We start from the raw sequence: 10,485 nt of genomic DNA, 5'->3' as shown, positions 1-10,485 counted from the left end.
TGCAGCGACCTCTGACTCTCCCTTTAGGGCTTGGAGGTTGGGGCCTTGTAGCTATTAAAAGAGACCACAGGTACCCCTGAAACAGAGACACCCCCCAGCACCCCAAGCTCCAGCTCCTGGAGGCTCCAAGAGTGGGACCACCAGGCAAGCTGCTCCCCTGGGCAGAGGGATTAGCCTCAGCTGTACTGGGAAGAACTGGGGAGAGATTTTCCTGAGAAAGCCTGCTTCTTTACTTGGGCTGGGAGAGGCTGAAAGGCCAGCCGTGGAGAGCAAGGCCAGGAAGGGCCCGGAGTGAGGACCCTGAGTGGGGAAGGCTGGTGGCTGACTCTGAGCTGCGGTAGCATGGGCCCTGCAGAAGGGTCCAGTTCCGCACACCGAGGGGAGACTTGAACAGCTGAGCCTCTCAGAAGTGGCTGTGCTTTAAAACACAGGGAAGACAATGTTCAACCTAAAGGAATGGCTAATGGTGTTATTTCAGGTATCTAGTTGTATTTGGTGGCCTAGGGGAGGTAAGCTTCTCCATGCCTCCAAATTAGCTAAACCTGAGCTGATGAGGACAGTAAAGAGAGGCCCATTTGAGTTGGGGGTCCTCAGACTGGGATGGCCGATGGGCTCAGCTGCATCCTGTAGGCCTTTCTTCACTATTGGGAGGGATGGAGGCTTATGTTGGCTGCCTGTCCATCTGCAGGTATGTCCAGGCTGGGGCTCGGCTGGGCATAGGGCCTCAGAGAAGGCAGGGCCTGGGGCAGCCAGGCCCCCTGTGTGGGCTCGGCCCAACAGACAGAGGTTCCTGCTTGTGTCTCTGGGGATGCCGGGGCAGGGCTGGGAGAGGTGCTGGGCAGGGCCAGCGCCCTGGTCCTTGCCCTCTGAGAGTGGATGGGTGGGGGTGGCGGCGCGCATTCCTGGCTGGGAGCCCAGAGGAGTCTTTTGTAATCACAACATGATCTCGTGTGCTGAGCAGTGAAGCCGGCAGGGAGAGGCCAGCAGAGGCCCGGCTCCGGCTCCGGAGGCTCCGCGCTCCGGCTTCCCTCCTGCTCTGGCTCCCCCGGGGCTGCTCTGGAATTCTCTCGGTGCCCACTGTTGCCATGCACTCAGCTGTGAGTGGCACCTCACCTTTGGCGGGGGGCTTCTTGGGGCTGGGGCGGAGGCCGGGACACCAGGCCCTCACACTCCGGGGGCAGCTGGGGACAGCTGGGGACAGCTGGGCCTGGGGGGACGAGGGCTGTGCCTAGGCTGGTGGGGGGGCTGGGCAGGGGCACTGGCTGCAATGGAGACCCTGCGGCCAGACAGGGAGAGACCTGGGGTCTCGGGGCAGAGGCCTGGCTTGCTTAGGGTGGCTCCCCAGCTGGGCCCGCCCACGGAACTGGCTGTCTCTCCAGACCTGGAAAGGCCGGGCTCGTGGGAGCAGCTCTTTCCCACAGGCTGGGCACAAGCCTGGGGAGTGGGACCCAGGGCCTGGGAGCCCAGGACACAGCCGGGGCCTCTCTTTTTCCTGTGGTTCTGGGCCTGGGAGCTGAGCGGCTCCCCCCCTCCCCCTCGACCTCCTGAATCCCCTGGCAACTTCCCAGTCACGGCAGGTTCCGCTGCCAGAGCCATTTATAACTCTCATTCCAGGCTCTGCTCAGCAGTGGAGCTCCCTGGGGGGCCCGGGGGGAGGGGCAGCCCACTGCTGGGAGCTGCAGGCCTGGGTATAAGGCCCTGACCCGAGCCCCTGAGGAGGCAGAGAGACAGGCAGAGAAGCCCAGGAGGGTGGGGCCTTGGGGCCTTCCACGTGCCATCTCCCCTTGTGAGCCTAGCTCTGGGGCCGGGGCCCATTCGTGGTAAGGATATGCTTCTCAGGTGAATGTGGAAAGTTAGGGGCCTGATAAGGGATGGGCCCAGCAGTCAGGAGCTTGCCGCCCCCCCTCCCAACTGGCCCTCTGCAGGGGCCTCACGGAGCCGAGTCACCCATGAGCAGGCAGGAAGAGAAGGATGCTGAGCTGGATCGGAGGATAGTTGCCCTTCGAAAGAAGAACCAGGCCTTACTACGCAGGTACCAGGTGAGTGGGTCGTGACAGGGGCCGGGGGGGACCGACTGGGTTGGCATTGCCTGTCTGACCCCCAGACCCCTGCACCGTGGTCTTTCCCTGCAGGCGCTAGGCCTGGGGCCAGAGTTATGGTGGTGTGGTCCCTCTCGGCAAGTCTGTGAGGCTCTCTCGGGGACGCTGTGATGCGGTGCCTCTGCCCCCTGGTGGTCCCACTGGTGTCTCTCTGTGTAGGCCTGTCTGTGTGCGTCTGGGGGGGCCATGGCCTCTGCTGACCCCGGGCCCTCCCGCAGGAGATCCAGGAAGACCGGCGGCAGGCGGAGCAGGGGGGCATGGCCGTGACCACAGCGGAATTCCTCCGACCCGATGGCCTCACTGTCACTATCAGCCAGGTCCCCGGCGTAAGCCCCCCCACCCCGCCCCCCCCTGCAGGGAGAGAGGGTGGTGAGGTGCCGCAGGCCCAGCTCATGTCTGGGAAGGACAACGGTTCCTGCTTCTCTGTTTCCTCCACTTCCAGTTCTGGGGCTCACCCTTCAGCTCCCAGCCTGAGGCCGCCCAGCCCACTGCGGTCCCTCTGACCCCAAAGGGCCACAGCTAAAAGGCCACCAAATAGAATCCTCCTCATGCCCTTTTCCAGGTGAATGTGAAAGTTAGGGGCCCCACAGCCCTGTACCTGTGCTCCAAATCACAGGCCACTCCTAAACCCCCAACCCTAGAGGGACAGAGAAGGGGGGCTGAATGCCAGGAGCACTGTCTGAGGGACAAAGCCCCATTGTCTGAGTGCTCTGGATTTCCCAGCTCAGAGATGACAGGCTGCTGTGGCATCTTGGGCCCCGGGGTGGCCCCGGTCCCTGGATAACCTCATGCCACTGGCATGTGAATGCCCCACAGAGTCAGCTCCTCTGTGGGCATTCCAGGGAGGGCCAGGGCTGGAACCCAGCCTGGGGAACCTCCCAGAGGACTCCGTCCCCAGCTCCTGCTCAGCACTGGCCATGTGGTCTGAGGGCACGGCATCTCATTCTGCAGGGCAGGCGGGTGGTCAGCCGGAACTGGGCAAGACCCCTCAGACCCGGAGCAGCCGATGAGATGCTTGAGGACGATGAGGTAGAGGACCACACTGGTACTTTCTGCCTGGGGGAACGGGTAGAGCTGGCTGTGACCATGGAAAACAAAGCTGAGGTGAGCAGGGTGGGCGGGGGAAACCCAGGAATCAGGCCAGCAGCCTCTTCTTACGAGGCTGTGCCACACTGCCCGTCCCACCTACCCCCAGGCCAAACGGATCGTAAGTGAGAAGCCCACCAGAGCAAGGAACCAGGGCGCAGAAGGGTCACGTGGAAGGGGCTTGGGCCGGACTCCCTCCATGCAGATGGCCAACAGCTCGGATTCTGCACGGAAAGTACATCTTCAAGAGGGAATGGGGACGTGAAAGTGGCAGTCATCATTTGGGGGAGGCGGAGAAGCTGAGTCACTTATGTCCCCTATCTCTGGGGACATGGCCCAGGCAGCACCAGCAAGAATTCCCACCCTTTCTTCCTTTCTCTGGCCAGTCTCCACGTTGGGTGGGCCTTACCTTGATAGGGTATGTCAGAGGTCAGCCCCTTACCCTAACTGGATCTCTGACGGCGAGCAGGTGGGGGGCCTTGGGGTGGGCCATGTGCCAGGTGTGACCTCTAGGTGGCAGCAGCCCCCAGTCCTGGCTCTTGCTCACCGCGGCCGGGTGCCTCTCCACTCTGGGCCTGTCCACACACCCCTGCAAAGGCCCAGTGGATACGCACTATTATTAGCCCCGTTCTACAGGTGAGGAAATGATACACAGAGAGATTAAGTAACTTGCCCCAAAGACACAGCTAACAAGTGGGTGGAAACCGTGCCTATGGCGAACGAACGTGTCAGAGCTGGAACGGATTTCATTTTTAGACAGGGACGTCAAAACCTTGAGGGGCGGGGGTTGGTAATATCCAGACTTCCACTCCAAGTCCAAGGCTTCCTGCTTCCTCCCCATGGTGCTGAGTGTCTTATCCTTGCAGGGTGCTCGGGAGCCCCAGAGTCCAGGCCTGGTCCCAGGCCCAGTTCCCCACCGGCCCGTGGGGGGACCTGTGGAGGTGGGCTGGGACTATGCCCAGTGGAAGCAGGAGCGGGAGCAGATCGACCTGGCCCGCGTGGCCAGGCACAGAGATGCACAGGGTGACTGGCGCCGCCCATGGGACCTGGACAAGGCCAAGCCCACGTGGGTGACAGGGCTGGGCAGCTCGTTGGACTGACATGCTTGTGGGGCTTGGGGTAGGACTAACTGCGGATGCTTCCTGGAGGGCTGGTGGGACCCTCTCCAGGGTGGTTAAGGGTCTGCCCGGGCCCTGTGGTGGGGCCTTGGCCTCAAGGTGGGCACCGGGTCCCCCATTTTCTTGGGCCCACCATCATCTTGTTGCCGTCGGTTCTGGGGTTGGGGCTGCGGGAGGCAGTGGCTTCGTGGGTCTTGCTGTAGCTTGTGTCCACCCCAAAGAAGCCTGACCTTCTGGCTCCACAGGCTACAGGACTCCGGCAAGCCTCAGGAAGAGGGTCCGGCCAGGGTGGGCGGCACCAGGGGTGAGCCAAGACCCACCTCACCCCCTTCCCCTCCTTGGCTTTTATCACAGCCCCCTCCCCCACCCCGTGCTTCCTCTCCTTTCTCTGTCTCTGGGTGTGCCACTTATTTTTGGAACTGGAAGGAGGCATGGAAGAACATCTTACTTCCTCTCCCTCATTATCAGAGCAGGGCACCTCCCCACCCTCCAAACCCACAGCTCCTGCCCTGGGTTCTGGCCCCAGAAGGTCTGGGGAGGAGGCTCACAAGGAAGTCTGCACTGGGATCCTTTTGAAGTTGGTCCCTCATGGGTGAAAGCTCGCTTCCCTGCCCCTGGCCTGTTATAGGAACAGAGCTTTTAGAATGGCTAGTCCCCTTGCTTTTACACATGAGGAAGCTGGGGCTGGAGAGACTCCGCCAGCTGCCTAGCCAGGAATGGCAAAGGGAGCACAGAGACCCAGCCCCCTTGACCCCAGACCCAGGACCTTTTTGGGAGTCAGAAGACCCACACCTGGACCAAGGAAAAGACTTGACAGCTTCCCAGTCCTGGAAGACTGGTGTTACTGCTTTGGATCCTTTATCACCCCACTCTTTCTCCATTTCCTTTGCCTCACTTAGGTCCCAGGAGCCACCGGAAGTCACAGCCCCCACCACTGTCCCTTGATGGTAAATGTGAGTTGGGGGAGAAGGAGCAGGGTCGCACGAGCTGGTGAAGGAGCTGGGCTGCCATGACCCTCTTCTCTCCTTGATTTGTGGACCATCTCTTGCAGGTGGTACTACTCGGGGTGGGCAACCCAGCAGACCCTCAGTGGTGTCGGCCACACGAAGCAAAGCCCGGGGGACAGAGAGGCTGACCGGCAGGGCCCGCAGGTAACAGGTGGCAGGGGGCAAAATCAGGGGAAGCATCTGGGCTTCCTGGATCTCCCTTGCCCCTGGGAGGTCAGGCCCAGCACTGGTGCAGGTGCCTGCTCCAGCCCTTGGGGCTGCCTGGAGGCAGGTTAATGAGGTTGGGGCGGGGAGGCCGGCAGTAATTACAGCAGTTGCCTTGCCCCCGGGAAAGTTGGGTGTGCCTTTCCCAGGCGGTGCAGGCAGGGACACGTCCAGAGTCCCCACGGAACTCAAGGTGCTGTGGGCTTGGCCACAAACAGCATCTGGGGACCTGGGATGGCGCTAAAGTGGGTGGTGTTCAGAGGAAATGGCTGGCTGGGGAACAAGGTCAGGCTGGAAGGGACGCTGCCTGGGGCCTTGTTCTAGCTCTGGCTGCTCCCTGGGAACAGGGGCCCCTGGCTACCGAGCCATGGATGTGAAGGGCCGTGGGTGGGAGCAGGGCCTGCCACGTGCTGTGTTCCCATAGGTGGGAAACGAAGGAAGACAAGCAGGAGCTGGAGAGCCAAGAGGTGGGTGCTTGGGAACAGGATGGGGCGGGCTAGGGACATGAGCTCTGAATCCGCCAGCCAGCAGGGCCAATGTCTCGTTTCAGGGAAGCCAAAGTAGCAGAAAGACTCGGAGCCAGGAGGAGCATTCACAGAAGCAGAGCGGGATGGAGCCGGGCCGACCCACAAGTGCCCCACCAACCAGCCCAGCCCCAGGATCCCCAGGGCGGCCACAAAGGGGGTCAGGAGCCTCCATGGCTAGTCCAGTCCCTGGCTCTCCACAAAGCACTGACTTGGTTCCCCTTGACCTTTCTCTAGGAGGGGCCAGTAGCCCCGGGGCCGGGGAGAGTATGTGTGCGCTCACTCCAAGGCCCGGGGCCCAGGAGAACCCTGTGTCCTCGCCGGATGGTTCTGAGCAGCTCCTGGGGTGGAGTGACCCCCAGGCTGAGCCGGAAGTACAGACTTGTTCTGAGCCACAAGGAGCAGGGCCGCTAGAGCCCAGAGAAGACAAGTCTGGCAAGCCTGGGGCCCAACAGGGCTTGGCACCACGAAGCAGGCCCCCCAGAGGAATGGGCCAAAGGGCAAGGGGCACAGGAGGTATGAGAGGCAGGACAGGACAGCCTGGCCCTGCAGGAAGATGCTGAGCAAAGCCCCTGGGCGCACAGGGGCCAGGCTGGGGAGAGAAGGAGGGAAGAACGCAGGCAGACCCTTGCGTGCGATGAGTATCTGGATGCTGGGGGCTTGTGGCGGTCTGGCTGAGCAGCTGGGCAAACTCTCTAGTGGGGTGACATTGGGAGGGCAAGGAGCTGTCCTTCCTTGCCCCTCATGGGCACATCCCCTGCATAGGTGTGTTTTTACCTGCAGGTAAAGCTCCTGGTGTATTCCTATGCCACCCCTGGTCTCTGAGGCTGTTGAGCCCTGCCCTGGGTCCATTGCCACCGAGGCCACAAGCTTCCCTGCCATGGCAAGAACTCGAGGCTTAGAAGCACTCGGCACCTGGCTCTCCTGGCCTCTGTCTCCCCCCCGAGGCCTGGCTTCTCTTTCCAGTTGCGGCTTCGGCTCCTCAGGTGCAGGCAGCCTCGGTAGCTGGCAGGACAAGTCCAGGCCTGAGCCCCTTCCCCAGCCTCTGCCTTGCACCCAGGGGACACACGACCCCAAACTCCCAGGATGGCCAAAGCAGGGGGATCTCAGCCATCAGCTGGCAGCCTCTAGCCTTTCTGGAAGAGGAGGCTGAGGCTCGAAGGAAGGGAGGCCACGGCAGGTAAGGGACTGAGCTGGGGACAGAAGAGCAGAGCTCAGGTTTCCTCCACAAAAGAGAGGGTCCCTGGAAAGGGCTCCTCTCTGAAACGGCCTGGGGTGGGGTGGGGAGAGGACAGCCTCTTCTCCCCACAGGAGGGTGGTGAGCTCATCATCAGGGATACCCTCCCCCACACCCAGGTCAGACAGCAAGTATACCGTCAGGACAGCATCAAGGGGGTGCAGGGGGTCACCCAGGGCCATTTCCTGCCATCTCCTCCCCCCCCACCACCTCCCCTGCACCGCGGGCACGCCAAAGCGAGGACTCAGACAAGGGACAGAGAAAGTGACTCTAGCTCAGTACAACTTCAGGAGGCGTCTTTCCTACTTAGTCTCCGTCCCCACCCCTCCCCCGAGGCCCACGGCTGGTGAATTATTCAGACGCCACACAAGCTGTGGCTTCCTCTCGATTCAACAAACATTTCCTGAGCACCCACTAGCAGCAGTGCGGCCGGTGGGCGATGGTGACTCTGCCAGCAAGAGGGAGGGAGAAACCCAGTCATCCCGCAGCTCCAGGCCGCACGGCAGAGCCTGGCGGGAGCTGGGGACGGTGGTAGGAGCCCAGAGAGAACCATCTCACCTCTGCTCGAAAAGGCAGGTGCCCCTTCCTCCCTCACCACGTGTGGCTCTCCCCATGTGGCCCCCTCTGCTCCCCTCCTCTTTGGCCCTGCGGGGGCTCTCCCTCTCGGCTGAGGGTCCCGGGCCTCCCCGGCCTCTCTGGCTTCTCTAGGGAGTGTCTAGATCATCCCCAAGGATGCTCCCTTGTCAGTGAGGGCTAAACGGTGGGGTCACAGCTGGGGCTTCCTCACTGGTTCCTGCTCCACCCTCCACCCTCTCTACTCAGGAAGCGTGAGGACGGGGTGTCTTGTCAGCAGATCAGCGTGCTCCTCACATGTGAGGGTGCAGAGTAATGCAGATTCTAATTCAGTAGGTCTGTGGTGGGCCTGGAAATGTGCATTTCTAATAGGCTCCTGGTGACACCTGTGCTGCTGGTTTCTGGACCACAGGTTGAGTAGCAAGGGTTTGGACTAGAATCTGCGGAGGGCTAGGGGCAGACAGACTCCAGACTCCGAAGACTCATTGCCGGCTATATTGGGGACCCGGCTAGGGCTGCCCCTGCCAGGTGGGAGCTTCCTGGCTTCAGGGTCGGGTGGAAAGCTGAGGCACCTGGGAAGACACTTGAGAGGCCAGTGAGTGGGTGGTGCCAACTTCCTGTAGTGGGGAATGAGGAAGTTGGTTGGGAATGGGACGAGGTGAAGGGGGTGGAAGAGGTTGGTTTGGGGTTGATTAGAGGAATTTTGAAAAGGCTTGGGAATATTCTTATGCACTTAGGAAGAAGACCCCTGTGAGACATGAATAGGTAAAGGTGAATGACTCCAAGCTCAAGTTTCCTCTTGCCCACACTTGGAGCATGACCCTGGACTTGACCCATGACCCAAAGGATGGAGCTGGGGAAGAGTCGATTCAGGCAGAGCCCTTGAATTCAGATTATCTCCAAAAATAATCATGATCAAGAATGTGAATTCTAAGATTCACAAACTACTCCCCAACCCCCCAGTGCTACCAACTGTACAGATGGGCCTTCATTAGGGACTGTAGGCCTAGGTATGTTTGACTATGGGATGGGGATATAGCATTGGGGCGGAACTCTGGTTCAGCCCTCACAACAGGACCTAAGCAGGAGAGAAAGCTGGGTTATGAAGGGCTATCGAGAAAGAGGGCTTCTCTCCCAGGATGTCCTGGGAGTCACTAGGGCTTGGAGAGTGTGGAGACTGGCCCAGGACATCATCCCTGTAGGAAGACTGTAATGCCAGGCAAGTATCACTGAGCTTTCCTCAAAAAAAGGGGGAGCCCTTCTTCAGGATAAGGGAGCCAGCAGCTATGGTGGCTACCCTCCTCCCCTTGGATGGAACCAGCTATGGAGCCGGAGGGAAGCAGGGATACCCCTCCACAAACCTCAGGGTCATGGAAGCCTGGCTGTAGCAATTCCTGGCTCCCTTGTTTAAAGGCCTGGCTGGGAGACTTTCTCTCAGAACCTCCTCTCCAACCGACTGATGAGACTCTCCTCGAAGGTGGGAAGCTCTTCATGAGACAGAGCTTTAAGGAGCCCAGGCACAGAGCTGGGGGAACAGAGAAGGAAGCTTCCTGCAGAGTAGGGAGAGGACAGCTTGACTTAAGGCCTCATAACAAGGAGGGCGGAGAGGGCAGAAGATAGCTCTGTCCTGAGCCCCTGTCACCTGGGCAGAAGGGAGCAGCAGACCAGATTGCAAGGGAGGTATGTTTTTGGAGGATTGGCAGCATGGGAGAGTGGAATAGACATGGGCCTTGGAATCCAACAGACTGAATCTTAACCTAGGTGTCTCATCAGCTAGCTGGGTGATCTTGATCGAGTTTAAACCCCCAAAGCCTCAGTTTCCTTATCTGCAAAATGGGGCCAGTAACAGCCTTGAAGTGTTGTCAAGAAAATTAAAGAGTATGCAAAACATGCCCCGCTCACTAAGTAGGCACTCTATGAACAGTAGCCTGGCACTCAGTCAAATGTGTTGAATAAAGGAAGTCGCTATTTGGTTTGATCTTTGCCTACTTTGTTTTCGATCTTCTCCTTTACCTCCTCTTTTGGTCTCATCGTCACTGGGGTCCGTACACTTCAGGGAAATAAGGGATGGTTTGTAAAGTCTACTCAGCCCTCCAGGTCAGTGAGCGTCCTTTATTCACCTGGGGGAGTCGACTGGAGTTAAGGGCCTCACAAAGTGACCCTGCTCTTACTGGGGTGTTCTTTGCCCTCAGCATTTCCCTTAAGTCCACACACCAACTTTCCTAACTCAGCGTTTCCTCGTTTCTTCCGTTAACACCAGCGGTAATCTCATGGACTCCACCACAGTCTTTGCTTATTATTTTCCCCAGAATCAAACCTCCCTTGTGGGGTTTCCTCTATGCCTCACAGAGTTAAGGTTTTTTCGCCCAAATGAGCAGGATGACTGTATTTTCTAATGGTCAAGGGACAGGTAACTGGGGATGCCTAGCTATCTAACTAGGCGCAAGTTTGGAGGGTTTGACCACCAGTCAACTCCAGCCCCAACCCTGGCCTCAGGGACAGGAGTAACAGGAAAAGATGGGGGCGCCTGGGTGGCTCAGATGGTTAAGCATCTGCCTTCGGCTCAGGTCATGATCTCAGGGTCCTGGGATCGAGCCCCGCATCGGGCTCCCTGCTCAGCGGGGAGTCTGCTTCTCC

The 10,485-nt window shown here is 59.7% G+C and overlaps 1 protein-coding gene across 3 annotated transcripts; it reads left to right on the top strand.

Moving 5' to 3' along the window:
- The first annotated feature begins 972 nt into the window (after nucleotides 1-972).
- Nucleotides 973-9,826, top strand: CCDC9B (coiled-coil domain containing 9B). Of its 3 annotated transcripts, none has more exons than XM_025884211.2 (11): nucleotides 973-1,097; nucleotides 1,926-2,039; nucleotides 2,318-2,425; nucleotides 3,051-3,203; nucleotides 3,295-3,420; nucleotides 4,052-4,251; nucleotides 4,549-4,607; nucleotides 5,203-5,256; nucleotides 5,355-5,454; nucleotides 5,939-5,981; nucleotides 6,065-9,826. In XM_025884211.2, the coding sequence occupies exons 1-11, from the start codon at nucleotides 1,086-1,088 to the stop codon at nucleotides 6,599-6,601; spliced, it is 1,506 nt and encodes a 501-aa protein (XP_025739996.2). In that variant the 5' UTR covers nucleotides 973-1,085; the 3' UTR covers nucleotides 6,602-9,826. The 3 variants fall into 3 exon arrangements, with proteins under 3 accessions (XP_025739996.2, XP_073732900.1, XP_073732901.1); XM_073876799.1 differs by having other exon boundaries at nucleotides 1,087-1,097; nucleotides 2,259-2,425; XM_073876800.1 differs by lacking the exons at nucleotides 973-1,097; nucleotides 1,926-2,039 and adding an exon at nucleotides 2,542-2,661 and having other exon boundaries at nucleotides 2,309-2,425.
- The last annotated feature ends 659 nt before the right edge of the window (nucleotides 9,827-10,485 follow it).

This window comes from Callorhinus ursinus, unplaced genomic scaffold, assembly GCF_003265705.2.
Source record: "Callorhinus ursinus isolate GAN/ISIS: 27379988/994484 unplaced genomic scaffold, GSC_fseal_2.0 scaffold25, whole genome shotgun sequence".
Classification (NCBI taxonomy): Eukaryota; Metazoa; Chordata; class Mammalia; order Carnivora; family Otariidae; genus Callorhinus; species Callorhinus ursinus.
This window is presented reverse-complemented; position numbering and strand designations above follow the sequence as displayed.

Excerpts from the sequence above, each read along its gene's own strand:
- CCDC9B (XM_025884211.2), top strand. Across the intron at positions 2,040-2,317 it reads CCTTACTACGCAGGTACCAG|GAGATCCAGGAAGACCGGCG; the intron begins GTGAGTGGGTCG and ends GCCCTCCCGCAG. Across the intron at positions 5,257-5,354 it reads ACTGTCCCTTGATGGTAAAT|GTGGTACTACTCGGGGTGGG; the intron begins GTGAGTTGGGGG and ends CATCTCTTGCAG.